This window comes from Orbicella faveolata, unplaced genomic scaffold (genome assembly GCF_042242905.1).
Source record: "Orbicella faveolata isolate gen_17 unplaced genomic scaffold, um_ofav_v1 contig_4, whole genome shotgun sequence".
NCBI lineage: Eukaryota > Metazoa > Cnidaria > Anthozoa > Scleractinia > Merulinidae > Orbicella > Orbicella faveolata.
In genome coordinates this window covers 12,100,808-12,128,395 of record NW_028301569.1, presented here as the reverse complement: position 1 = coordinate 12,128,395, position 27,588 = coordinate 12,100,808, and the positions used below count along the sequence as shown (strand labels likewise).

The 27,588-nt window shown below is 37.9% G+C and overlaps 5 protein-coding genes across 5 annotated transcripts; 3 read left to right on the top strand and 2 right to left on the bottom strand.

Moving 5' to 3' along the window:
• The first annotated feature begins 238 nt into the window (after positions 1-238).
• Positions 239-4,700, top strand: LOC149101438 (uncharacterized). Its single transcript, XM_089275906.1, has 4 exons — positions 239-287; positions 829-1,172; positions 2,505-2,702; positions 3,358-4,700. Exons 1-4 carry the CDS (start codon positions 239-241, stop codon positions 3,685-3,687), a joined length of 921 nt encoding a protein of 306 aa, XP_089132032.1. The 3' UTR covers positions 3,688-4,700.
• LOC110050354 (1,25-dihydroxyvitamin D(3) 24-hydroxylase, mitochondrial-like) lies at positions 4,133-13,532 on the bottom strand. Its single transcript, XM_020756271.2, has 9 exons — positions 12,993-13,532; positions 11,598-11,797; positions 10,723-11,016; positions 8,875-8,972; positions 8,234-8,400; positions 7,034-7,112; positions 6,557-6,713; positions 6,235-6,278; positions 4,133-6,135 (listed from the first exon to the last, which is right to left on the bottom strand). The coding sequence occupies exons 1-9, from the start codon at positions 13,490-13,492 to the stop codon at positions 6,025-6,027; spliced, it is 1,650 nt and encodes a 549-aa protein (XP_020611930.2). The 5' UTR covers positions 13,493-13,532; the 3' UTR covers positions 4,133-6,024.
• Positions 13,533-13,548: 16 nt separating this feature from the next.
• On the top strand, positions 13,549-15,813 carry LOC110050353 (solute carrier family 33 member 2-like). The gene is made up of 3 exons (XM_020756270.2): positions 13,549-13,953; positions 14,062-14,629; positions 15,261-15,813. Exons 1-3 carry the CDS (start codon positions 13,575-13,577, stop codon positions 15,649-15,651), a joined length of 1,338 nt encoding a protein of 445 aa, XP_020611929.2. The 5' UTR covers positions 13,549-13,574; the 3' UTR covers positions 15,652-15,813.
• Positions 14,634-17,358, bottom strand: LOC110050287 (3'-5' RNA nuclease TATDN2-like). Its single transcript, XM_020756198.2, has one exon. It carries the CDS (start codon positions 17,268-17,270, stop codon positions 16,227-16,229), a length of 1,044 nt encoding a protein of 347 aa, XP_020611857.1. The 5' UTR covers positions 17,271-17,358; the 3' UTR covers positions 14,634-16,226.
• Positions 17,359-17,408: 50 nt separating this feature from the next.
• LOC110050288 (U6 snRNA-associated Sm-like protein LSm8) lies at positions 17,409-20,657 on the top strand. The gene is made up of 4 exons (XM_020756199.2): positions 17,409-17,493; positions 17,833-17,873; positions 18,821-18,948; positions 19,670-20,657. The coding sequence occupies exons 1-4, from the start codon at positions 17,424-17,426 to the stop codon at positions 19,758-19,760; spliced, it is 330 nt and encodes a 109-aa protein (XP_020611858.1). The 5' UTR covers positions 17,409-17,423; the 3' UTR covers positions 19,761-20,657.
• Positions 20,658-27,588: the final 6,931 nt, after the last annotated feature.

Genomic DNA, 27,588 nt, shown 5'->3' with positions numbered 1-27,588 from the left:
AGTAGTGAACATTACTATATGACATTGACAAACAGCGTAAACATAAGAGATTGTATGGGAATGTAACGATCGTATGTAACAGTTCGAAATATGGAAAAGAACTTGTATAAAAACGACTTACTTCGACTCTTCTGTGGGTTACTTTTGTTTCCGCGCTGTTTTCCGTTTTGACGCGATTCCAACGAGTTACAGTGTACATAGAGAGGAAAACAATAAAACTGAGAGGAATTGCCTTGAAATGGGCCTAAAGCGGCACGAAAACAAAATTAACACTCAGAAGAATCGAAGTAAGTGGTTTTTATTCAATTTTTTTCCCATATTTCGAGCTGTTACATACGACTGTTACATTCCCATACAAACTCTTATATTTACGCAGTTACGCAATGTCATATAATAATGATCACTGCTCCCAGCTACCCAAGCAGCTTGGGATGACTGTGATGTCTGGAGCCAGATCCAGAAAGCTACTAATACAGGTGACAGTGAAACATGGGTCGTTCATTCCGCAGGTTACGCAGCGCACTAAATAAAATGCGACTTTACATGGTTCTATGGATTACCGTGTTGGTGTTTTGCATTGCACTATACGCTCTAGGATGGACTTATCTAACGGTTTGTTATTTCCCTAAAGGTATGGAACAATCAATATTTTTTATATACGTAATTAATAATTAGACATGGAATTCTGCGAATACAGCATAGTATATGCTGTATTCGCAATATTTGTTTATATATTTACCGCGTCCCCATTTAGCATAGTAGTGCTAAATACACTAGACACTTAAATAAAGTTATTTACTTATTTATAACTATTTATGTTCTCTATAGTTCCACGAATGAAAAATTCATCCTTAGATGCAAGCCTCTACGACAAGATGAAGATTTTTCTGCTCTTCATTGGCTATAACAGGAGTCGGCATACTTTGTTAGCTGCTCTCTTAGATGCACATCCAAATGTTATTATTGCTAACGACTTCAATATCCTTAAAGACTGGATTGAAAACCCTTTGTTGTCCCGGAGGTCAAAATATTACATCTACGAACTGCTACTTGCAAAATCTCGTTATGACGTCTTGTTTGGAGTACGCTCCCGTCCGGTGGGAAACAAGCCTGTTAAGTATCATTACAACGTCAAGGACCAATGGCAAGGCAGATACAATAATAGCATACAGGTGAGTCGGGCTGATACGAAATTTATCAAATGATTGCTAAGTCACCCGAAATGTTTGGCGTCCACTTGACTGATCAACATCAATGTAACTTTGAGCAACAGAACTGCTCAATTGATTGTCAAACACTTATTTGTTAAAAATGGTTTTTAGAGATAATCTGTGCGCACAGTGCGGTACTGTTGGAATACCGAAAACTTCCGAAAGTTACGATCCCCCGAAAGTAACGTCAAAAAATTGTGCTCGCTAATAAATTTCAAAAGTAGCGACCCTTCGGAAGTGGCGACAGCCCCCGAAAAAAGCGAGCCGACTCCAAACCCCAACCCCGAAAATGTCGAGAGCAAGGTTCGAAAGTATATTTACTTTTCCTATCAGTAGTCAAGTGAATAGTCGGTTTTATAACAACAGAAATTTTTCTTTAAATTAAAACTGAAATCTCTGTGTCATTTGTTTTGGCTCAAAACACGGCTTTCGGTAATCAAGCGTCACATTAGCATCGTCGGAATGGTCTTCCCTCTGGTGACACTGAGCAGTACAAGAAGTTCTGATATAGTCGAGTTTCCGGTTTCTACACATTCGCTATGAAAGTTCATCCGAAAGTTTAATTAGTGGATGAGATGTCTGACAACTTCTACTGCTCAGTATATTTATATATTTCTCATTTTTCTTAGTTAGAGTAAATATTGTGACCATCACAAAAGTCCATCATGTACTAGTTTTCAACGGTCACTATTTATATACTTCAAATGAAGTTGCTATTTTTTGATTTTTATCTTATTATTTCGTGGCCTACCTGGAAACCTAGCTCCTAGCTAAGCGTGCTGATTGCGTTAAATAAAGGATTGATTGACTGATTTATTTACAATAAGAAGTATGAAGAAGCGAAAAGTTCAAGCACCTCAGACCAGGATCAAGGGGGAGGTACTCCCTTATATGGACTCTATAGTTATGTGCGACCCTAAAAGGAATGTTTTTTTTTATCCGTTTTGGTCATGAATAGGGTATCAATTTTGGCCATTTTGGTCTCAAATAGGGAATAGCAGTAGTAATAGTTTTTGCACTCTAGTCTTGAATTCGGTTTGTTTTCTAGAAGAAGCTACTTTTCATCATTATAGATAACACCATCACCAAAAGCCCCTCATAATGCCTTTAACATCGGTCTGAACTAGGCAACTAATTATGAGGCAGGTCTGAAACAAGGTATTGATGTAAGGTTCAGGTCTTAAATAGGGTATCATGTTTTTGGTCCGGTCATGATTTCTGAAAATGCACGTTCTAAACAAACACATACCGAATACAACCGACCAATCCTAATCATCCAATTCTTTCCTGCAGGTGATTGGAGATAAGAAAGCTGCCCAAGCCTCGAGGATTTTGTTCGACCCAAATGCCGTGGAATCTCTCAAGGAACTTGAGATAAAACTTGGTGTGCAAATCAAGTTCATTCACGAAACGAGGAATCCGTTTGACAACATCGCAACCATGACTCTACGACGAGCAAATGCGGATAAAATAGGACAAGAAAGCCTTAAGGTCAGTTGCTGACATGGCTAAAGCTTTTTACAAAAAACGTTAAGCTTCTACCAACCAATCGTGCTCTTGACTGGCGCCCGCCACAGTTGCAGGATGAATTCAAGTTCTGAACCATTCTAATTGGCCAGACGTGGTAACTTTTTTTACGGCTATGAGATGAGGAATAATTTTAGTTGTTAGCCAATCGTAATTCATACTTTTCAAGAAATTGACATTGTGCCCCGAAAGACTTACATAACGAAGGAAAACGCCAAGCAATTGCACCCTCGACTAAATCTTTTTTTCCCTGGAATCTTTGCATGTTTACAGTTACAAGGAACGCAATCTGGGCTATGAAAGAGAGCAGGGAGATGTAGAGGTGACAGCGTTCCCCTCCCCCCCACCCCTAGTGTGGCCCGGGTTCGATTCTGGCCCTGTGCCATATGTGGGTTGAGTTTGCTGTTGGTTCTCGCCTTGCTTCAAGGGTTTTTCCCTGGGTACTCAAGTTTTTCTCACTCCACAAAAACCAACATGTACAACTTCCAATTCGTACAAGATAGGGGACCCACATGGAAACCAGCTTCTGAGGCTTCCTCTTTAAATATTTCAAGTTATTTATAAACACGTTCAACCAGTACTTGTTATTCTAGCATTCTTTTTTCCAACTCTTGTTTAGGTGAATTCTTCACTTATACTGGATGGTAGCATAAGTAGTTATAGACTACTCGTTCGAGGAAGTTATCAAGTAAAGAAACATTTCCCAGGCCGTGTTCATGACGTAGCAAGCATGGATGTGATGACGAATACCCGGGAAACATTATTGAAGATTTGTGACTTCCTGGAGGTCACGTGCTCGGAAAAATATCTTCAAGACTGCGCTTCAATTGTCAGCCCAGTCCCCTCTGAGACAAGGAATAATGTTGTGTGGACCGATAACCAGATCAAACGAGTTCAGCAGTTGATAAAAAAATTTTCATTTCTTAGACGATACTCATTAGAAAGTTAGAATATAAAAACCGCCAAAAGCTGGCCATGGAGTACTTGCCCATATTTGAAGTAAGCCGTGTACGTGGAAATGAACTTAAACTGAAAGTTATCACTTGTGATTAAAGTTTAAAAAATTAGTTTTTCCCTTTAATAATGTGGGTTAAAATTGCATCAGGGACGGTCGAGTGACGCGTGCTCCTCACACACCAGTGTCCCTGGCCTTTCGCAGGTTTTTTTGGTATTTTGTTTATATTGTCTAATACTTCACAAGGAAAAAATATTGAGACAGAGGCTGAAGTTACAAAGATTACATGGAGGGTCTACTGGGAAAGTTTGTTTCTTCTTTAAGGTGTCGCTAAGTAGACGTTCCACTGCATGGTGTTTCGTTATTCAGTGGTATATGTGAGATATATATTACAGTGATCGGTGGACGCATTCTCCACCCCACCACACCAGGATAAAGATAAGATAAGATAAGAACTTTATTAACGTGTCGAAGTCGCTAACATACAATGTATACTAAATTATTATATCAATACATTTTCGCTTTGGGTTCCCTTTTACTTGGGAGTAGAAATGTTTATGAAAGTTTAGAGTAAAGGATCAAACTAATAGAGTGGAGAAAAGATTATATTTAAAACTTGTCTGTTGTCCAGACCTTTAAGTAGAATATGCCTGTCGATAGCATTGCCGATCTGTCTGAAGAGCGAATGAGTCAAGATAACGAAAGAGGACAAAGGTTGATTAGATTACACCTACAATGATATATGTAAGCACGATGACAGACATGATAAACGGACTGTAATTATTACAAGCGATGGATAATTAACTGAGTATAATTATGCAAGCAGTGATATATAATATAGCCACCTTAGGAGCTTGACTATTCCTAGTAAATCATGTTTGGTGGTAGGATTAGTCATATACAGTAAATACGCCGGTAGGTCCGGGTGAACCGCCAATTGGCTTCCTCTTGCAAATGAAGAATAAATATAATAATGAAAAAACTAAATAAATGTCCTTATTGACCACTTCTCAAAGGGGCTTTTCAGGGTTAATATCAAAGAATTTTGAAACAAATAATACAGGGAAGCATTACAAGAAATGCTTCTTGTACGGCTATCGTAAAATTTCACAAGCAGGGCTTTTCCGAGGGGAGGATAGATAGACAGATTGATAATTTTTCTTAAACACGGAAAAGGCCGATTTATAATATCAAGCACTAACTATCTAATTGAGTAATAAACTACATCATAAACAAACAAAATTAAGGTAATAAAAGCTGCTTTACAAGGATGCCGTGTACAACTTCCATCAAGAACTGTGACAAGCTGTTCCGCAACTCGGCACGGCTGTACAAAAAAGATTTCTTCAAATGATCAGTGAGGGATTGTGGAGGCGTTAGTTTATTTACGTCAAAAGGTCGGGCAACACTAAATTAGCCCCTAGGTATTTTGGAGTCATCCCATGTAAAGTTTTGTACATCATCGTTGATTTCTTTTCTTATCTTTCATGAGTGAGGTTTCGCCATCCTAAAGACCAGCACACATCATCGGACATAAAAATAAGGCCTCCATGGTACTGAAGTTTATGAACCTTTTCAGCGAGACCTTTGTTACAGTTGCCCCTAACAAGATTGCAGTAATCGAAGCGGAGTTAAACTAAACTGTTACATACATTGATCATTCTATTAAAAGGTACTACATTAGGTATTCGTTTAATGAGGAGGATTAACTAGAGAAAATTTTGCATTTCAAAAAATGCTGAGTTTAAAACTAGATAAATAAAAAAAAATAACAACAACAGTAATAATGATACTTATTATGATAATGATAACAATAATATAATAATTTTTCACGCAAAAGCTCACAGGTTATGCTACGGGTCCTGTGTTGCTATGTCCTGTATAGAAGTTTTTTAACTGCTGCCTAATAAGGTTGACGCCATCGCTAATTTCATCTTGGTGGACAGCGTCCTCGTTTTTTTTAAAGGAAAAGAGTAAGTGTAGCGAGGGACTGGGCTGAGGAACTCGTGAACCGAGAGGAAGGGCTGATGTACTTCCCTAACCAGTATTCAAGAGAGCATTGAGAGTTGAAAACAGTTCCGTAACAGTACGCACAAGTCAGGGTGACAAGTCTAGAGATTCATAGAGGTCACTGTTACAACAATAAGTTTATCCTTGGATTAGCGGGCGGGAGGGAGGGGGGAGGGGCGTCATTTAACAGATTTAAGAGGAAGACAAGATCTCAGCTTATTTACAGTGTTTAAATTGGGAGGGACTCGTTTAACGACTTTTTTTTGACAGCATCTGGATCTGGTAGAAGGTCGAAAGCTTGCTTTCCTTGAACGCTGTGACTCAACGGCGGTCGATTAGGTTGATCTTAACTGGTTTATCAGGAACCATAACGATCTTTTGGTACATCTCAAGTGGATCATGGCGATACTCTAACCGAAACCGCTGAAGTAACTATAAGTAAAGGAGAAAGTAGTGTCAATTCCTTTAACATATCAAAATGTAAGAAAAGATTTCTTGGCTTTAAATACATTGAAAGCAAGAAAAACGCACCTTGCAAACAAACAAGTACATTTCTAGCTCTGCCAAACGACGTCCTGCAATAAAATATGAACAAACCGTTTTACACAGTTAAACCAGTTGAAAACCTGCTTGCAGTAATCACTTTTTGTTAGTAATGTTAATTTGGGCTACTGGTGGAATTATTTTGGATAAGGAAATAGTGTAAAATTCCAGTTTAATTTTAGCCACCCCCTCCCTAAACTTAAAAACTTCACTGGGGTAGCTGGAGGTTTCGCATCCAAGCAAGTTCGCGCCCACATCGATTCAACTAGTTATAGGGATAAGTTTATCTTTAGATGTAAACCATACTTACCAAGGCACATACGGGATCCAAATCCAAAAGGGACACTAGAAAATGGGTGGCTTTCATCTTTGTTTTCTCGAAGCCAACGCTCTGGTTTGAACTCAAGAGGATCTTGGAAGTACTTTTCAGAGCGCGCAATACAATAATTTTCTAAAATTACGAAGGTCTGAAAAATAAAATTTAAAGTACTGTTAATCCATTTACAGTATACATCAAGGAAACAACCTAAAATCGAAGAAATTAAATGTTTGTAAAAACTAGTCGGTTATTAGTTGGGGACTTTAATGCTTTTACAGGCATAGATGTGCTTCAGGAAGTCAGGAAAATACTTTTGTGTTCTTGTACAAATTACTCAAAATTTCAAACCCTAAATGTACATCAGTAAAATTGATCAATATTCCAAACTTTTTTGAACGGCAAGGAACAGGATAGATTAATGGTTCTTGACTATTGAGTCTGGACTATCTTGACGATAAAAAGACTCACCTTTGCGGGAACATTATATCCCTGTAACACAATATCCTTGTCCAATATCCGAGCATTGCTTGGGAGAACAGGGTTTAACCTTCAGAGACAATCGAATAATACTAAGTACTATCAATTTTTTTCTATTTAATGTCTCTCCCCCCTCCACTTCTGCATTTGATTCAAACTTGGCCTGGTGTACCTAGTGCCAATAGACCATTTTACAGTTGTCTGCTCAGTGACCTGGCCTTTGTATGGCAGCGAGGCTAGAGTTGACCTTGTTTTGATACAGACCTCTCTGCTTTTGTTGTGTAAAACAAGTTGTTCTGATGCTAACTAGGTGCATTTACATGACAAAAGCAGTGAGGTCTGTATCAAAACAAGGTCAACTCTAGCCTCGCTGCCATACAAAGACCAGGTCACTGAGCAGACAACTGTAAAATGGTCTATTGGCTTCTGTAGTTTATTCAATCACAGCGTTTAAGTAAGGGATTCAATAATGATAACAATAACAATAGCAATAAAAATAACAATAAAATAATACATGTAATAATAATGATAATGATAATAATAACAATTTTATTAACAGTATCTCTATGAGGTGGGTATGTCTTGCTAAATTTAAAAGGATTATAATGAAATACTAATAAGTAGTTTTTTCAAAACACATTTTAGGATAAAAACTAGAGATAAAATCAGACGATCATTTTCAAGTTTAAAAAGTGATATAAATTTTTTTGCATATATGAGTAGTAAGACGTGAGAATTTGAAAAGCAATTAAACTATGTGAATAGGCACTTTGTGTTACAAAACATAAGTCATAAAAACTAAAATACATTTAGGCTAGATAAGACAATAGGACAAAAATTACAAAAGATGCAATACCTGGTAAGTGTGATATATAAAATACACTTCGCTATAAAAATAATTTTGTGCAGATGGGGTCCAACTGCTTGTTCAAAGTTGGCCTCCATAAGATCTTTTAAGATCGATGTCACTTGGGTTCCTCCCATGTTGCTCTCTGACATGTTTCCCGATTGCAGACCCCTTATGTTCCTCAATACGTTGATACAGGTGTCGGCATCTGTAGCCGACATAATCTGCATTGCACAGATTACACTTGAAATGGTATACAATGCATTGTTGATTCATGAATGAATCTTTGAATGAAGACTAATTAGAATTTTACTGTACATCAGCTAATGGAACTGACATGTCACCTCAAAGACTCCTTGACACAAGCCTTGAGATAAGACAGTTTTGCCAGACTCTGAGATGTAACATCTTCTTCTTTTCCTACTACATTCTCAATTTCCTGGTAGAGTTTTTCTTGCACATGAGGATTACGTCCCAAATTATACATCAGCCACAGAAGAGAATTTGCGGTCTACATTATTGAAAAGGAGAGAAAATAATCAAATGATCAGTTGAAAATGTTGATATATAATAATGTGAGGGCTGACTTATCATTGGTTGAGATTGCTGAAGCAATAAGTTTTTGTTTTCTGCATCGCCATGTGTTAGTTTTGTTCCATTTTCATTCATTGCTACGTGAACAGTTGTTTGATTAAATAGTGCTAAAATCAGTGGACTTGTGGTTATATAAACAGATCATTTTATCAGATTATTGGGCCCAGGACGTGGAGCTGTTGTTATTTAAGGCTGTAATTGCTGTGGAACAGGACATCGATGTCCAAAACTACAAGTATAAAGAATGAGAAACTGAACAAGAAGAATTTCTATTCATGGAATACAACATAAAGTTTGTTTTACTGTTCAGCAAAGACCTAGTAGTGCTGATACTCTCCCAGCATCAATTGCCCTCAAACTTGGTTATTAAGATGTCTGTACATATACTTACGGTATCAACACCAGCACCTACTACGTCTAACACCACACCAACAACCTCTTCAGGAGTCAGTTCCTTCTTGGTGAGCAAGTATGTTAACATTGAAACAACTGTATGTAAATGTGAGAGAGAAAATAATAATACACAATTTGATTAACGTTAATTTATTTCAAGAGTGAAATGCACAAAGAGGAGTGCCATGGGTGTACATTACAGTTAGCATTCCCAAATAACCACAACATCTTTTTTTTATTATTACAAGGCCTTAATAATGGATTGCCCAGGCAGCAAGTATATTAAGCAAAGTTCCCCCAGACATGTTGGTCAAAGACTATGAAGCCAACATACATTGTTCTGGTAATTGCATAGCTAGCTTGTCCCAAAGGAAGGTTCAAAAGTTGAAACTTACGATTACTATTTATTTCCTTCTAAAGGTTTGACTACATGTCGTTTACATTTTGTCAGACATTTTCACTCTTCCGAGAGAAGATATGATAATTCTACCAAATTTGGTCTATATGTTTTAATTGATTATTATGAGAGAACTATACTAATGTAAAACAATTAAAAATAATAATAAAAAATACTATTTATCAAATTGTCACATTTCATTTTAGCTGAATGCTGAGAAGTCATTTCAACTAACTGTGGAAACCTATTTGTAATTTTTACTCAAGAGTTACCTTGTTCATGTTCGATATGTTTGAAGAGTTGCTTGCTAGATTTGTTCCCACTCAAAAGATGCCATTACAACTTTTTACATTTAATTTCATCAATTGTATACATATAGCAAATGCAGTAACCTTTTGCTCCTAGATTTTGTGACCTTATTTATTTAACTATTTCTTATTTTTTCATTGGTTGTAAACTGTGCATTGAACAGCATTAAAATTATGCACCCAAAAACAATATTACAATAATTATTATCACAACTTGCCAAACACTAACAGTAACTCTAGACTGTGAGCAGTCTCTCTTTTCCTTGAAAATCCGTGGGGAAGAACGCAAAACAAGTAAGTATGCGAGCGTGGCTGTGAGCATGATGCGGCGATGTTGTGAGCTGCTGGTAGTGTGGGCATTGGAAGACGACCAAGAAGAGAGACTGCACTGGTTGCATACAATGATTTGGATGCACGGCACTCTGGTCAGTCTACGAAGTTATGATGCACATCTGTCAGTACTCTTTATAAGTGACATGCAGGGCACGCCAAAACTCTGTTATAAATGTTTGTCTCCTACAGTGCGACTCCTATGGTTCGTGACATTTGCTGCTCTATTTTGAATTTCGCTCTTGCGACCTTTTTTTAGTAGTAATACTTCACCCTTGTTTTTGAAGGACTGTAGTATCAGGAGGACTTTAAAGTAGTGTAGAGCTTCCTGTTGGCCTGGTTTCAGCTGCAATCTGTGAAACCATTCATCACATCTTACGGGATCGATATAGCTTCGATAGATTCGTGTAAAAAATTAGACACTATAGTGTCATATTCAAAACAGGGTGGAGGTGTCATTGATGCGACCTGTCAAAGTAGCAACTGAATTGTTGTATGAAACCAGTCTCTTTTTTTGCTTGTCTTCCCATGCCCGTGCCACTAGCGGCTCGTGGCGTCACCAATCGCACATCACACTCACAGTCATGCTCGCATGCCTACTTGTTTTGCATTCTTCCCCACAGTTTTTGAGGAAAAGAGAGACTGCTTGCAGTCTACAGTAACTCATGCACTATGAGTGTCAGCCACACAGACTGAGATGAGAGCCTATGGTTATTTCAGAAGTTATTCTCAAGACTGTAATATAATAATATACGACACAACAAAAAATTCTACATACAGTGTATCAGATAATGTTAATAACTATTAATACCTTGGGTGTTGCCAGAGGGATCAATTCCCCTGTCCGCCATTTCTTTCAGCTCCCTCATCCTCTTGTCAATAAAACCCTCTCCAATTTCTATGAGAATATCACCAGTCTTGAAGAATTTCTTCAGTTTTGGTGTATCAATATCAAAATGCTTGGCAATTCTCCTTGATAAGCTAAAAAACAGCTCATGACTGAGTGAAAAAAAATCACGAACACCTTGGATGAATCTCATGGCTTCTTCTTTGGGAGGATCTTCATATAACCCAAGACGAGCATCAAATGCCACTGTTCCCACACCTTAAAAAAAATTACAAATTTATCATTAATAATGCTTTTGAAATACTTAACAATTAAGTAAGTTAAAAACTAACGATATAACATCCTGACGTCAAGGAATAAATAAATGAGAGTGAGTTCAAAAGAGGTAAGACCTGTAGATTTACATATTAAATGAAATCTTTGTCTAACTACAGGTCTTACCTGTATACAACACGCTCTCATTTATTCATTCCTAATAACGGCATCATGAGGTTGCTGAAACATCGGGACATTATATTGTTAGTTTTTACTTGCTTATGCAAATTTATAAATACATGTATTAACTGTGAAATGAAAAAAAGTTGAAAAATGATATTCATTACTGGATGTACCGCAAACTTTTAAGGTATAAAAAATATAAATAAAAAGTTTTGACTTGTGAAATACTTGTATTCAGTCTATTTGTTAAAACTTTCTACTGAATAATCAAATGATCTTTGTTAATTTGGAAAGAAGACAGGAAAGTATCAATCATATATGTGGGGGCCATTGTCTTGATTGATACATCAACAAGATAAAACAAAATTATGAATACAATTATTGGTGTTTTAAAGACATACTTTCTGTGGCCCATCTACTCAGCTCGCCTTCCAAGTCAGGAATATGATTATCTGGTCCACATGCTTCCTTTAGTTTAACCAGACTTGTAATTGCATCCTTGGTTACGGCATTAAAGTTATCAATGTTTTCCTCTACAATCTTTGGCCGTAATATTTTAGGGGACACACTGTATCGTACTCTGTGCCATTCTTCTCCTTCCCTAAAAGATTTACAAACAGATTACAGTCAAACCTCTTTTAAGCAGCCACCTATCAAGCAGTTTCCCCTTTTCCCCTTCCTCTCTTACCCCTTTTAAGCAGCCACTCAAAGTTTGGCTTTATTTTTTGAAAAGACAATGGCAGATAAGAGAATTTGATGACTGATAAAAACATTCAAACACACATTTATTATGACTGTCTTGAATGAGATGTGATTCTATATTCACTAAGCTATAACCCAATCTAAAAAATACCCAAAGTACAAGAACCCCTTTTAAAGGACCAACCCGTATTAAGCTTGACCACCATCCATTTTTCTTTGAGGTTGGCCACTTAATAGGGGTTCAACTGTATCATAAATCAATGTTTTTAAATGTCGTGTTGTTTTCACTTCTTTTTTTTGTAGGGCAGAGGAGCCACCTCTCTACAACAGCCACTTTCTTTTGTCCTGCTGGATGGTCCAAACATTCACTCTTTCTTAACCTGTTTACAATGGCCACTGCTCCATAACAGTTCACCCACTAACATCCATCTAAACTGCCAAAATAACTTACCAACGTTGGCCAGTTAATCAAAGACTGGTGAATAGTGTATACAAAAAGTTGTGAAGAAATAAGTGAAAAGTTAGCTCAGCCAGAGTAAATCAAGGGGAGGGTTGTCTTGGGTACCTGAGACCATATAAACAGGCCCTGAGTCACATTTTGCCACCGTTTCACAATCCCCCACCCCTTCCCCACGCTGGGTGACGCGGGGGTTATATGAGCGCGTGTGCGTCTGTCTCCCACCAAAACAAGTGGGTGATATAGTCATACTCCCAATTAGTATCACCCAACTAGTGGACTAATGCAAATCCTGCATTTTAATTGGCTACGCTACTAGAGGTCTATTAGTAATAGTCCTCGAGTAGTGAAATTGGCGCAATCGAGCGTGACGCTCTCTTTCGTTTTATTCCCAGATAAATATTTCTTCAACTTGCATTTGCTAACTTTATTATTGTCTTTTCTGTCCGACTAGTTGGGTGATACTAAAACAATTAGACCCTTCGCCCTCAATGGCCACGGTTCAATAGCCCATAAGGCTTCGCCTCATGGGCTATTGACCCGTAGCCCTTGCGGGCTACGGGTCTAATTGTTGAATAACAAAACGCTCAATTCTGGTGATACGCTGTCACTAAAAAAATATGATTGTGTTACTTACAAGAGTACCATGCCAGGGAAATAATTCCTCCGTTGACGATGCTCGAGCCAAAAATCTATTATTGGTCTTGAAGGGTATTTTCCTTCTGCACGAAGAACCATTTCGTGATCACAAGGATCAATGACATGCAGTGCTGGAATCCCGAAAGTCATGTTCTCCTTGAAAATAGGACCATATCTCTCAAACAGTAGATCATACACTTTGTATGCTTTTGTAAAACGTTCGGATTTAACGAAAAACTCTGCGAACGACTTCAAGCTTTTCCGAGGTCCAGGGATGTCTTCGAAGGGGCGCACAGAAATATTTTCCGTTTCTGATTTTGCTGAGCCAGGAGTATGGCTTTCATCCTCCGGCCGGATCGCTTTGGTTTTCTGGGATCTCAGAAAAACTGCTAAGGGTTTTAAATGTTGGGATCTTGGAAGATACCTTCTAAAAGTGATGCTCGAGAAGGCATACATGTTTCCGATTTGCTGCACCCGGCGCTGCACCCTGGATAGCATTTATTTGGGTCACGAAATACCTTCGACGGCCGATGGCCTGGCCTCCAAGCTACGCTCCAGTCTCTTATCGCCACTTTCCAAGATGGCGAACGTGCATGTCCTCCTCTTTCTTTTATATTTCGGTCAAGGTTTACCGTATGGTTTCCAAGTCAGGCTGCTTCCATTACTTCTGCGGCAAGAAAAATTTTCCCTGTCAAAAGTAGGGCTTAGTCGCCTGCTAAGTTTACCATGGATATTTAAATTCTCGGTAGCACCCTTAATAGACAGTCTGTGGTCTTTAAATTCTTGGATAATATTTGGCTCGATCGCGATGTCATTACTTTGCTTCATATCAGCTTTTGTGGGAATAACTAGTACCATGATTCTTCTTTTCTGTGTCTTCTGGATGAATTTAACGTCTGCTCTGCAAGATGTGGCGGTGGATGCGTTTGCCATTAGTCTACTTAAGCCATCGGAGCTTGGTGAGAAATTCTTATTAAATGTCTAACGACAACTCATTGAAATGGATCTTCATCTACATAGTTATGAGTGGACTTGAATAATCCATTATTTTGTTGTATATTTTTCAGGTATAGGAAGTACACTGCAAGTAGTTGGTTATAAAGTGGGTGCTCTGTTTGGTGGAGGTCTCCTTGCGTGGCTTAGTGTCTACTGCAGTTGGGAATGGCTATTTACCCTTTGGGGTTTCTTTTACATTGCCACCTTAATTGTTGTGTTGCTTAACAAGAACACCGAATCCTGTACACAACATAACAAAAGAGAGGACGTAACATACAGAGACCGCACTAAAGAAAGTATTCATGATCTGGGTGTATCAACCAACTCCAAGCATGGGGAAAACAGCAGTGTGAATCAAATTCCAATTTCAAATGATTACACATGTAAAACCGGCAAGCTAAGTGTCAAGCACATTGTGGAAACAATTTTCAAAACGTCTGATTTCTTATGGCTTGTATGCTGTGTCTTAACATACAAGCTTGGCGAACAAGGTGTTGTTAGCATGCTTCCTTTATATCTGATAGATCAAGGAATCCCCCAGGATCAAGTGGGAGTGATATTTGGAATATTTGGTCAAGTATTCTCAATTACTGGGTCCACACTAGGAGGCTGGATTGTTGGTTTGCATCATGGACAAAGGTGATTACATTACATTTTTTATTTCTAAGTCCTCTCTGACTGGCTTAAAAGCTATGCTATTACAAAGTTAAGAACATACATGTATAAAATAAAATGAAGGTCTAGCATTTTCTGTGCATCTAAATTATAAACTTAAAAACATTTAGAGAAACTTAAGCCATGCATTATAGTATCATAAAACATTCCAGTTATTTGAGCAGACTTGAGAAATGATTTTAGCTTTTCTGATCAACATCTAATTTTTCTTGAAATCGCATAATTAATTAGTTTCCCTTGACAATGGCGCCAAGATGTCGCCGAAACGTCGGATTTATCTATCGTTAGTTTTTGCCTGTATAAAATTATCAACACAGCGATAAAAAGACACGCATACAATAAGAAAACAAAGTCAATAAGTGTCCTACACGCATGTGAAAATTTCAAGAATTAGCAGGTTTTCCTCAGCGACCTAGCAAAGCATTTCTCACAGTCCATAACAATTATTGTCTTGTCAATCAGTCTAACTTCCACACCCAACATAAGCTTTGTAAATATGTTCTCCTTTGGACTGATAATACATGTACCAATGTCCCGCTGTACTCGATACATTAATTTCATTTTGAATTCAATGTTTTTTTTTTTTCACACATAGATCATGGGTGATTAAGGTACTACTGTGGACGTCATTTGCAAGACTCATTCCTCTTGCTTCAGTATGGATATTATCTCTAACAACATTAACTAAGTCTTCAGTTATAATTCTTGAGTGCTTCATTCAATTAACGGGTGGTACAGTTACCACAGCAACATTCACACTTATGATGCTAAGTTCTCAGAGTTCTTCTCCGGGTATCAGAGCAACACATGGTGCTATTCTTGCTACTGCAGAAGTACTGGGAAAATTGTCAATGATCTCACTGTCTGGGATACTGGTGGACAATATTGGCTATCACTTTTTTTTTGGATTTTGTACTGTTTTGGCATTGTTAGCGATTCCTGTTTTACAGCCTGGCCTTATTTCTCCAAGTAAAAAGACCTTGTAACAACGAGGTTCAAAATGCTGAGTCATTCTCTAGAAGCAACAATTTTGACCCCCTTTTATCAGAATGAAAATTTCCTGCCTAACGGTAATGAGATTTCCATTGTAAGATATCATCCAATTAACACCTCAATCAAGCAATAAAATACATAATTGTTGCACCTTTGATGTTTGGATTGTGTGTATGGTAGACTTAACAAGAGGGTTCTAACAACTCGGAAACAATTTGATAGACGGATTTTGTAATCACTCACTCATTAAATATCAGTGGCAGAAGGTCCTATAGCCTGCAGGGATTGTAGCTGTGATGTCTGTTGGCTCTATTTTAAATGAAATAGCAAAGATTGATTGATTGAAAGAAATGATGTACATGTACCTGGAGGAAACAGCCTATTTTGAAACTGGGTAGCAAAAGCTATTAACTCCCACCAACTTATAAAATACATGTAATGCTTTGTATCAGAAAAAATATTTGAATGCTGCATACATGTACTTTTTTAAGACTAAGACTTCTTTAGAAAAGTTTTCAAAAAATGATCCTCTGATTGCTCTAGTATTTCAAAATCCAGCTCAAATCAGTTATATTCCATAGAGAGCTGCAGTATTCTCTCTTGCTGCTTCAAGGACTACATCTAAAGGAATACCCTTAATTTCTGCAATTCTCTGAGCAGTAAATATTGCCATTCCAGGGTTACTAAACTTGTTACGTTTATCAGCTACTTGTGATGGAACAAAATATGGAGCATCAGTCTCTAACAGCAGTCTGTCTAATGGCACATCAAATGCAAGTTCGTGGATATTTGTAGCTTTCGCAAAAGTAACCACTGCTGTCATTCCTATAAAGAGATTTGGAAATTCTTGGCAGAATTTTGTCGCAAATACACTTGAACCAGTGTAACAATGCATGTGAATTTTCCAATCTTGTGGTACACAGGATTGGAGAATTTGTAGTGTATCAGTTTCAGCCTCCCGACAATGAACTACCAAGGGTTTGTTTAACGTCACAGCCCAGTTCGCTTGCTTAGTAAACACTTCTTTTTGAATTTCAGGGGGAGAAGTACAATGCGAGGAGTAGTCAAGTCCCACTTCCCCCAGTGCAATAGCTTTGGGATGTTCCAAACATTGAATGATGTTAGCTTCTAACACATCATTGTAATACTTTGCATTGTGTGGGTGACATCCAAATGTCCCCCATACCCCCTGCTCCGACAGGACATCACGCCAAGTGCCAAATGATGAAAATGCTGCTGGATCACAGAACGTTGTAATACAGCCCTCAAAATTTGGAGGGAAAGGAAATCTTGTTTGGAATTCTGAGAAACTTCCAGAGTGTCTTAGTCTTTCAAAGACGTACTCTAAATGGCAGTGAGTGTCAATAAACATTGACTTGCTGTCTGGAAAGGGCATCTCCAAGTGCCGTTTACTTGAAGAGTGTTTTAATTGCCCGGCAGAAGTGTCAGCTCCACTTCCTGTGGCCATGTTTGGACAATCTCTCTGAAAATGTCCATGCCTTCCGCAAGCAAAACATTTCAAACCTTGCAAACTCGTATTTGCTTTTTCTGGACAATCTCGTTTCAAGTGACCCATCTTTCCACATTTAAAGCATTTCTTGCCATCCATCATACAACTGACAAACACAGTTCAAACTCGTATGCAACAAACAAACAAAATTCATGAACTTCATGCAAAGATGAAAACTTCGATTCTGGCGTTGTACTGAGAGACCTGGACACAAGTCTGGAGACAGCGATTTGCTGTCCAGCGGCAGCGCCGGACATGACAGAGTGGTTACTCAGTTTTTTCGCGCATTCTAAGATGGCGGCAACTTTGGAATCGTATGTTAATCGTATCCTTTTACTATTGTTTCGGTTTGAAAAGAGAAAATTTTATACATTTAACTCGTTCATTTCAGATAAGTAGTACTTGTTTATCAATGCAGCTCGTTAGTATATAAATCAGTGTGCTTCAGATTGTTTTGATCCATGTTTTCCTTGTTTGTTTGCACGTTTTATTGTTCCGTTTTCAGAGCACGTTCATGTTCTTGTTTGAATTGTATATTTTACCTTTCAATCGATTCACAAGGAGTGATTTTCTAAGTAGTCTTCGTGCCCATTTATGCATGGCTATGATACCTTGATGCCAGCATGTAGAAACAATTTAATGAATTCTTAACTCTGGAGTTCAGACACAGTAGCAGTCATCACTCAGGATGGCAGAATGATTGTGGTAAGCTCATAAACCTTTTTTAGGCTGAGGGATTGCTAGAAATTTAATGCGGCAAGGATCCTCTAGCCTTGGGGAGTTGGTAAATTTTTCTTGAGCAATTCAAGAAGTGTTTCCAGCTTCAGGTTGTGCAAGATTTTTTTTTTGAAGGGGGGGAGGGGGGGGGGATAGATTTCTTTTTGGCAGGGTGCTTTGCATGGCTTTCCCTCTCTATTTTTGCTGTGTTTAAATTTGTCTTGGTTAATTGAATGTACGAATGAATGAATGAAAGACTTTATTAAAGTGTCAATGGTATTTAGCTTGGAAAGAACTAATTGGGGACACTATTTACACGATAAAATATACCTTAGCTAAAGTTAAAACTATTTACAATTTAATGAATAACGTATAAAATAAATAAATTAATAAGTAAATGAAATATGAAAATATAAATAAAAGATATCAAAGATATTTAAAATATGAAATTTAAAGCAGCCTAGTGTAGCATATATCACAGTTCTTACAATTATCTATTAAGTGTGATAGGTCAAACTCTTAACATTAGGCTTCTCTCTGTCAGTTTTGTGTAATGTAATTGCCATTCCCCTCCCCTCAAAATACAATGGTCAATCCCTTGTCAGGCGATGAAAGCAAAGAAACTTTTTTGTTGAGACTTGACGTTATGAATGTATAAAAACCCACTACTAATTACATGTTAGCAGACATTTTAGAGTGTAGAACTGGTTTGGTGGGTGAAACTGGTAACAGAAACTGAAAAAAAAAATGAAACTTTTTGTGATGACTATGACATTTATATTTTTGTATGTTTAATAATTTAGTTCTTCTTTCAAGTGAGGATGCTTTGGATACTTGTAGTGTAATAAATAAATGTTATCATACACAAAGTACTCACTCTGAAAAGAAAACCAGAAAGCTATCAATACATGAATTTTTGTTGTTGTTGTTTTTAGGGGACTCTCAAAGGCTTTGATCAAACAGTGAACTTAATTTTAGATGAGAGCCATGAAAGAGTGTTTTCTTCAGGAAGTGGAGTGGAACAAGTGATGCTGGGTCTTTACATTATCAGAGGAGACAATATGTAAGCTTCTTTTGATAGAGCCTGATTACAGTGTGTTATGTATGTGAATCCAGTGCTCACTGTCTTTGTGCTACAGTGTATCTTTCAATATAACTCTCTCAATCCTAGCATATTTCTGGGTGTTGGGATACTGTCGGGAAACATACATACATGTAAAAGTATTTAAAAAATTACAGCACATCACATATATGAATGAATTTTCAAGTCTAGACAAATTATTTTCTGGTTTTGCAATGTTTATATTCAGTACTTGTTGTGTATCAAGCTCTGGAATAATACCAATGGAAATGTAGTTCACATTAAATAAAGAGCATAAGTGAGCACTATGAATAAAAGATGACGATTGTTTAAAACTGACGTGACAGCTTTCTTATTACTTTGCTCTAAGGGAAGGTTTGGGAAAGGAATCACACGAGTCACATAAAAATCTGACGTTTGCACGATCCTACTGTAAATTTTTAATATTGCACAGAGTATTCACTTAAGACTGTCAGGTAATAAAACTTTAGCAGAAGTCCATGAATTGCACAGTGTCAAATTGTAACCAAAATAATCTGGGTGCTTATCAAACTGATTTTGAACTCTGGGGTTGAGAAAGCAAAAAAACAAAGATAAGCAAACTGACACTTATCTAGCCACAAGGCTTTGTAGGGTCTCCTGCAGTCTGGAACAGACTGTGTGTCTTTCTTGTCTTGAAATGTTATTTAAAATTAATTTTCAGAGCTGTAATAGGAGAAATCGATGAAGAAGCAGATGCAAGCTTGGATCTGAGCAGCATACGTGCTGACCCACTCAATGCTGTGGTCTACTAATAATACAGGATGCAACTATGGTTGATTTGCTTTTCAACCTCTGACAGGATAAACTTTTTATTACCAACTTAGGAGCAATCAGCACTATTACTGAGTACGTTAATGACAAGTTTATTAAGTTTCACCAACCTGTCTTGTAAAGTTATGTAGGAGATTGTCAATTCACTGGAATCTCAAGATCTTGGTCAGTGGATTGGATACAACTGAGTCTGCAATACAATAATAATAGTTGTTGTTTTTTTTAAACAGAAAATGCTTTATGCTGTTGTCACTTGAATAGTACTTTTTGACAACTTTTGTTTATTTTCAAAACTTCTCAGCCAAACACAGCAAGTTTACCAAAGGGATTTTGATAACTTTTCATCACAGACTAAAGTTTATGATTGTCAAAAGGCTATGTGAAAACCTTCCTAAATGTTGTCAAAATAAGTAAATGCTTTTTAAAGGACAACAGGATATTGCGTATCACATTTTTTTTCACTTAAATTGTGTACTATACAGTAGCTTTTACATGTGTGCAATGTCACTAGACTGCAATGAACACAACTGTGCTGCCTTTCTTTCCCTAAGTTGGTCAGAAAGGAGCAAAAAATTGCTAGTGGGAAAATCGCTACAAGAAAATTGGAGGCACAAAGCCTAGTTTACAGTTATCATACAGCCATTTTTCCCACTCAGTTTTTCTCTGTTCCTTCTTGATCTTCTCTAATGAACCATAATGCTAGTGAAGTAAGAACTGCTCAAAAACTTTTGATGAAGTAGTAACTAGCAAGCATTTTAAATATACTGTGACTTTGATGTATATGTAATGTAAAAAAATTCCAAAAATAAGTGTATTCTGGTGCCCTTGTACATTTTCTCACTGTTTTGTGATCATTAAAGTTTCATTTTAAATTGTAATTGATTTATTACAGTGTGAATGATAAACAGCAACTACATAAACCTGTTGTAGTCAGTAGATTTATGCCTTCTAGTACACATAATTTTTCCTTGTATTGAAACATTACCAAGGCTTCTTAGCAGTACAAAGTAAGATATAGCTTTCCAAAACCACATGATGTGTTTGAAATTCATATTATATTATCAAAATATGTTTTGGATGAAACATCATCTATCTTCAGTTTACAAGAATTCCAATGGAAAATGAGCAATAAATAGCTTAAAAGTGTGTGGTGAAGATAAGAATAATTAAGGATTAAGGCGCAAAACAGAAAAAGGTGAAAATATAACACTAAAATAACACAAACTAATTTGAACGCTATATTATAACATAATAACTTATAATCAAATGTAAATTCTCCATATTAGAGTGTAATTCTGTAGCCAGTGTGCAGACTTCTCTAAGGAGAATTTGCAAGCTGGCATTAAATCTTCGTTTTTAGAAATGGCCAACACAGATAGGGAACGATTTGCCTTCCTCCCGGTGAGCCGGAAATTTGAATAAACTTGACGCTATTCGGGCATATGTCCAAATAAATATTCAAGTCCCGGATGTAGACAGGTACTATATTTCCCTCCTAACTCCCCTGAATTACTCTCCTCCAGGGACGGCAGAGCCGGGGAGGTGGGGGACTTTAAACTCCCTACTTTTTATGAAGACGACGTTCTATTTTGTTTTAGTATGAATTAGGTATAAAAGTATATAAGAAGGCAGAGAACACGAAAAAAGTCTAACGGTATAACCGTATAAGATATAAGATATAATTGCCGAGCCGCTCTTACTGAACGGAAAAATCTCTACAATTTAGTTTCAAGCCCCTACAACTAAAACCTCTGCGTTATTCAGAATCAATCCTATGTAGGTTAAAATCAATGTTTCCGCACCTCGGTATCGGAAAACGACCTTTATTTTACTAACATTACAAAACCCTGAGACCAACTTGCTCGTCTTAATGCTTAGTCCTAAGGCTTAGTTTAGTTTCAAGTCGCTATAAATTAATAATAACCTCTGTGTTATTCAGAATCAGTCCTGTGTAGGTTAAAATCGGTGTTTCCGCACCTCGATATCGGCCTCTTTAAGTCTAAAACGACCTCTATTTTACTATCTAAGATTGCAAAAACTAACACCAACTTGCATGTCGTAATCTTTACTGAGCCGCTTTAACTGAAAGGCAAGGTGTTTGCAATTTAGTTTCAAGCCCCTAAAACTTAACAAAGAAACAAGCCTACGCAGGTTAAAATCAATGTTTCCCCACCTCGGTATGGTCCTCTTTAAATCTAAAACAACCTCTATTTTACTAAGATTACAAAACCCTAGACCAACTTGCTGGGAATATAAGCAGAAATGTCGCAACGAAGTTACAAGGCAGCGAAGATTGGCCATCAAAGGGTACTGAAAAAGGAAGACTGATGATTCAAGGGCGCAGCCAAATAAATTTTTTATACTTTTAAACCATTCTTGTCGCGTAAGAATGGTAAATTAAACTCTGAAATCAGTCTAAATGTACGTGGAAATGCTGTCAAGGATAATACCAGCATCGAGAGATCTTTGCTGATCATTTCGCAGCAATTGCGGATGGTATTGGGGGCATTCATGTCCAGCAATCACCACGGATGATGATTTTAGCAGTCATCCTAGCGTCCAGCGAAGAGCAGAGAGAAATGAAACCTCACCAATGGCCTTTCAGTTTCAGCCCATGAACAAGAAACAAGGGCAATCTGTGCCTGAATTTCTTAATGTCAAAAAAGGGCTGCTGGTTATGACTCCATTCCCGCCCAGGCGCTGAAGATTGGGGCTAAGGCGTTGGCCCTGTGCGAACAAGGTGTTTGAACAACTGATTAGTCGACAGATTAAAGCTGTGTTTGACAACCACGGCGTAGAGACCAGTGGCGGATCCAGACTTTGAGCTAAGGGAGCGGCCCGGTTTTGTTTTACTTGCCCTGCCGACTTTTCTTTCTTCAGTCATTTCTTCTTCCCGGGCCCCTTCCCTAGATCCGCCACTGGAGACGGCGTAGAGACAACCACGGAGACGGCGTATCTGCATATCGCAAACACCATAGCTGAGAAACTACCCTAATTGGACTTGTTGAGGACTGGAAAGCAGCGAAGGATAATCGTTAATCAGTTGGTATTCTATCAACAGATATGTCCAAGGTTTTTGATTGTCTCCATCCGCCACTCCTGCTAAACAAACTCAAGGCGTACTGCTTTCAAGATAATGCCATCAAACTCCTAGACAGTTATCTGCGTGATCGCCAAAACAAAGTAAGGTTTGGACTATGTACTAGTTCCTTGAAGAAGGTAGACGTGGCTGCCCTCAAGGATCCGTCCTGGGACCACGTTTATGGAACATTTCCCAGAACGATCTCATTTACAATGGAGAATCTGATTTGTCTATGTATGCAGACGATCACCAAATCTACGAAAAAGGGGAACATTTGCCTACTGTAGTTTCTGAACGTCAGGAGATGAGCTCCTGTAACAACTCACTAGGACGACTCGAATTTCCTTGAAGGTGATCCAAAAAAATACCAGATTATGAACATTTGTAACAAAGGTGCAAATAAGGATAATGACCTTCACAATATTGCTGTTTCGAGTACTGTAATTGAGAAATCTGTTTGACCTAATTTTTTAGGTGTGACTGTAACCTCAACTTCTCCAATCATATTGTAGTAGAATTTGTGTGAAAGCCAGCCAGAGGATTGGAGTCACAATGAGGTCGAGGAATTTAATTTCTACTAAGGCAAAGCTACCACTTTATAAGTCAGCTATTCTTCCCTATCTAACGTACTGCCACTTAGCTCTCCTGGATGATGAATGCCGTAGCTGCGATCTATGCAATAATTAATTAATTAGGCTTTTTTAAATGCTTTAGGAGTTTTTAAATTATTATTAGGTTTTGTAACTTGTAAACAGACCAATTTTTAAATTATTCTTAGATTTTGTAATTTCTTTTTAGGAAGGTTTTCTCTATTAGCAGAGGGTTATACCTCGACTAAAAAACAATAGGCCCTTTGCACGATCCGGTCACATGGTACAAATTCACACATGCTAGTGAGCAAGTTCCGCAGTGGGACTTCCAAAACAAAGGTAGGTCCAGGTGGAGTGGTACGAGTTGCATTGTTTTGGAAGTCCCACTGTGCAACTTGCTCACCAGCATGTGTGATTTTGTACCGTGTGACCGGATCGTGCAAAGGGCCTATTCGAAAATTATCATCATCATCATCATCATCATCATCATCATCATCATCATCATTGTTGTCATTGTCGATTCGTAATTTTTACCGAGCCGCCCTAACTGGAAGGAAAAGTCTTTGCAATTTAGTTTCAATCAAATAAAACTCAAAAATAAACTCTGGGTTGTTCAGAACCAAGCCTAGGTAGGTTAAAAGTGAATGTCTCCGAACTACGGTATCGGCGGCCTCTTTAAGATTAAAACGACCTGTATTACACTAACTAAGATTACAAAAACCTAGACCAACTTGCTTGTCGTGATCTTTACCCGCGAGCCGCTCTAACTAAAAGACAACGTCTTTGAAATTTAGCTTAAGGCCCTTAGAACTCAAATATAACGTCTGCGTTATTAAGAATCAAGCCTATGTAGGCTAAAATCAATGTTTCCGCACCTCGGTATCGGCCTCTTTTAGTCTAAAACGACCTCTATTTCACTAACTGAGATTACAAAAACCTACATCATCTTGCTTGTCTTAATCGTCACCCAGCCGCTCTAATTAAAAGGCAAGGTCTTTGCAATTTATTTTCAAGACTCTAGAACTCAAAGATAATCTCTGTGTTATTCAGAATCAAGTCTATGCAGGTTAAGCACGGTGCTTACTTTTGTTAGTGCGCACACGTTCTGCGCATCACGCAAGGCAGGTTTAAGCGCCACGCGCGCGCTGGGGTTAACAATGACGCAATTAACTACGCTACCAAGTACACGACTTAAACGAAAGCAAAATTTTCCCACTGTGACCAAATCAAGTTTAATGAACCTGTACTTAAAGCAGGAACACCAGAATAGCAGCATATCGCTAACCACTAACTGTTAACGCCTTCCAGCTGAAAAACTAGCTTTTGTCTGTCGAAAATTATACTGAAATCCAACTGTAAACATGTACCTGCAGATGGCGTAGTGCGCGCGCAAAACAAGTTCGAGATACCCAAATGTTTTACTTACTGGGGAGGTGACAGGAAAATATGTAACGGGCACCGTAAAAGTTTTCAAAAAAGATCAATAACTTTAAAAAACGCATGGCTACCCCGACATTTTATGCTATGAAATGGAAGTGACAAGCCTACTGAACACGTGATTAGTTTCTGGTTGTGAGCAAAAGGTATTTAGACTGTATTTTAGCTGAACCAGAGGAAGGCTGTCAGAGGCCCTTAAAGCGCTGTTGCGACGATTTTGTTATTAAAAACATACCAAAACTGGTTTTTATGTTACCATTTACCATGTAGTTTTAAGATCTTTATAAATGTGTTTGCTTTTCTGTCTGTAAAGGCGAATTCTAAGGAAATCTATGAAGAAATATCCTTTCCTTCTTTTTTCAGGAAAATGCTGATGTCAGCATTTTTGTTGAGATTTAAGGCTAATTATCTCGAAAAAATGCATGGCTACCCCAATTTTTCTTCGGGGATTCCAGTAGCCCTTGCAAAGATCTACTTTTTCCGCGTGGTCCTAACCTGGCGCAAAAACCTTTGTATTTAGTAAGCACCGTCCTTAAAGTCAATGTTTCGGCACCTCGGTTCTTGGCCTCTGTCTAAAACGACCTCTATTTTACTAAGGAAGATTACAAAAACCTACACAAACTTGCTTACCGAATCACTCTAAGTGAAAGGCAAGGTCTTTGCAGTTTTGTTTCAAGCCTCTGGAACTCAAAAATAACCAAAAATAGTCTCTCTTGAGAAACCAGAAACTGCAAGGGACCGCATACGATAAACGCTGCCAACGTAGGATCTACAAGAGATCTGATCAGCCAAAAAATGCATAAAGACAAACAATAGACTGCAAGGTTGATACTACGTGAAAAACGTTTCGAGACACCAACACGACAAGAACCGATAAAGATGGATCGTAACAGTGAACAGCTGTTTCGTCCTTCTTAGGACTCGTCAGCACTGTGTTAGCGAAGATATGTAACGCCAGCCTAACAGCCAACGCACATAAATTCCAAAATGACCCGTTCACTATATCAAGTTCCGTACTTTGAACTCACTTGCGCCCCGAAACACTCGTTGCCACATCACGTGTTTCGGGCGCAAGAAGACGAAGTGTCACGATTGGTGTCTCGAAAAGCAAACAATAAATGTGGCTGGATAAAACCAGCCTAAACAATGAACCGCATGGCCAGCACCACATGCTTTAAATACGCAGCGTATCGGATCTGAAAAGACCTACGGTCCGAAAATACATATGTGTCATGTTGGTGTCTCGAAACGTTGTTCACGTAGTATCAGCCTTGAGCGCTCCAAGCAGAAAGAACAAAGACTGCGACGAGGCTCACCGCTCTAAATCGCTACTAATATATCATTAGACATGCTACGCAGGCTTGTCAACACCTCCCTTTCGTAACTATCGGTTATCAATAGATGACAAAAAAGAAACTAAAAGCATTAACTGATTTATCACCAGATTCTCAAAACTAACCTTGAAACAAAAATGTGTGGCAATGAGAAACCCGAAAATTAGAATTGTAATTTTAACTACAGTTGTTCCTCGTTCTTATGTTTTTTCTTTCTACTTCTTAATCAAATGTGAGTCACTAGGCGGCGACACAGACGGTTTGTTCACTTTTGTGGTAGGAAGAAGAAAGGAACCTCTGAACACTGGGAGAAAAAAGATTTTATGTTGGTGCTATTTTAAGTCAGTTTCTAGCCCATTCTCCCATTAATTTTACTTTGATCCGAATTTAAACGATTTTTTTGTCATTTTTAACTATGGCAGATGTTTTCCTTGTCACATGGTTGTCATTACATACATTCTCGAGTTGCCTGTTTGACACAAGAGCAGATTGTTGAAAGTAATAAGTAAACCTTACACCCTCCATGTCTTAATTGTGCAAACGTACAATTACATGCACTGCGGGAAAAACGTAACATTTTGAATATTTGTTATTTTTGAGATTCACTTATTCTAACCTTACATTTCTTCCTGCATAAACCTAAAGACCGCTGTTTGCGTCAACGATTGAAACTGTTGTTTTGATTAAAATTAAAACGCCATACGAACGGCTTATCAGACTCCTTTCCCGGTTATCATGTTAGTCAGACATAGCTGGTCTATAAGACGAGTAATGCATCACGATTTATTGTTTTACTATTACTGTATCAAGTCATTCTCTTCTGATATTGCCTGATCAAGGGGGCAGTCAACTGATTAACTGCACATGCGTGTAATGATTTTTTCCGCAATCGTTTTTGCAGTGTTAACAAGGCAAACGTGGTAGCCTGTGTCCACCTTACTGATGTCTTTTTAACTTCAGCTGCTGTTGAAATTTATTTAAGTTTGTTATGTCTATTTGTAAAAAGAGTCTGAAACTATTGAGATCAGTGAGTTCAATCTGATATCGATATATCGGCTGTCAGGTGTAATACAACAGTTATTCGCTCGTCGGGGGCGGTGAATACCCCGTGTCATCGCTTGCAGAGTTAATACCGAAATCGTCCCTTATTAATAAAACGAACAACTATGCATTGCAAACTTTTTATTATCATTATTATTATTATTATTATTATTATTATCATTATTATTGATACAACATGAACTACAATAGCACAATTAAAGGAGATACAAAAGATAACACAGAAGGTAATGGTGTGTGTTACAGAAAAAAATACAAAAAAGAAGAGAATTACAAACTAATTCAAAGTACAACATTTTGAGTAGGA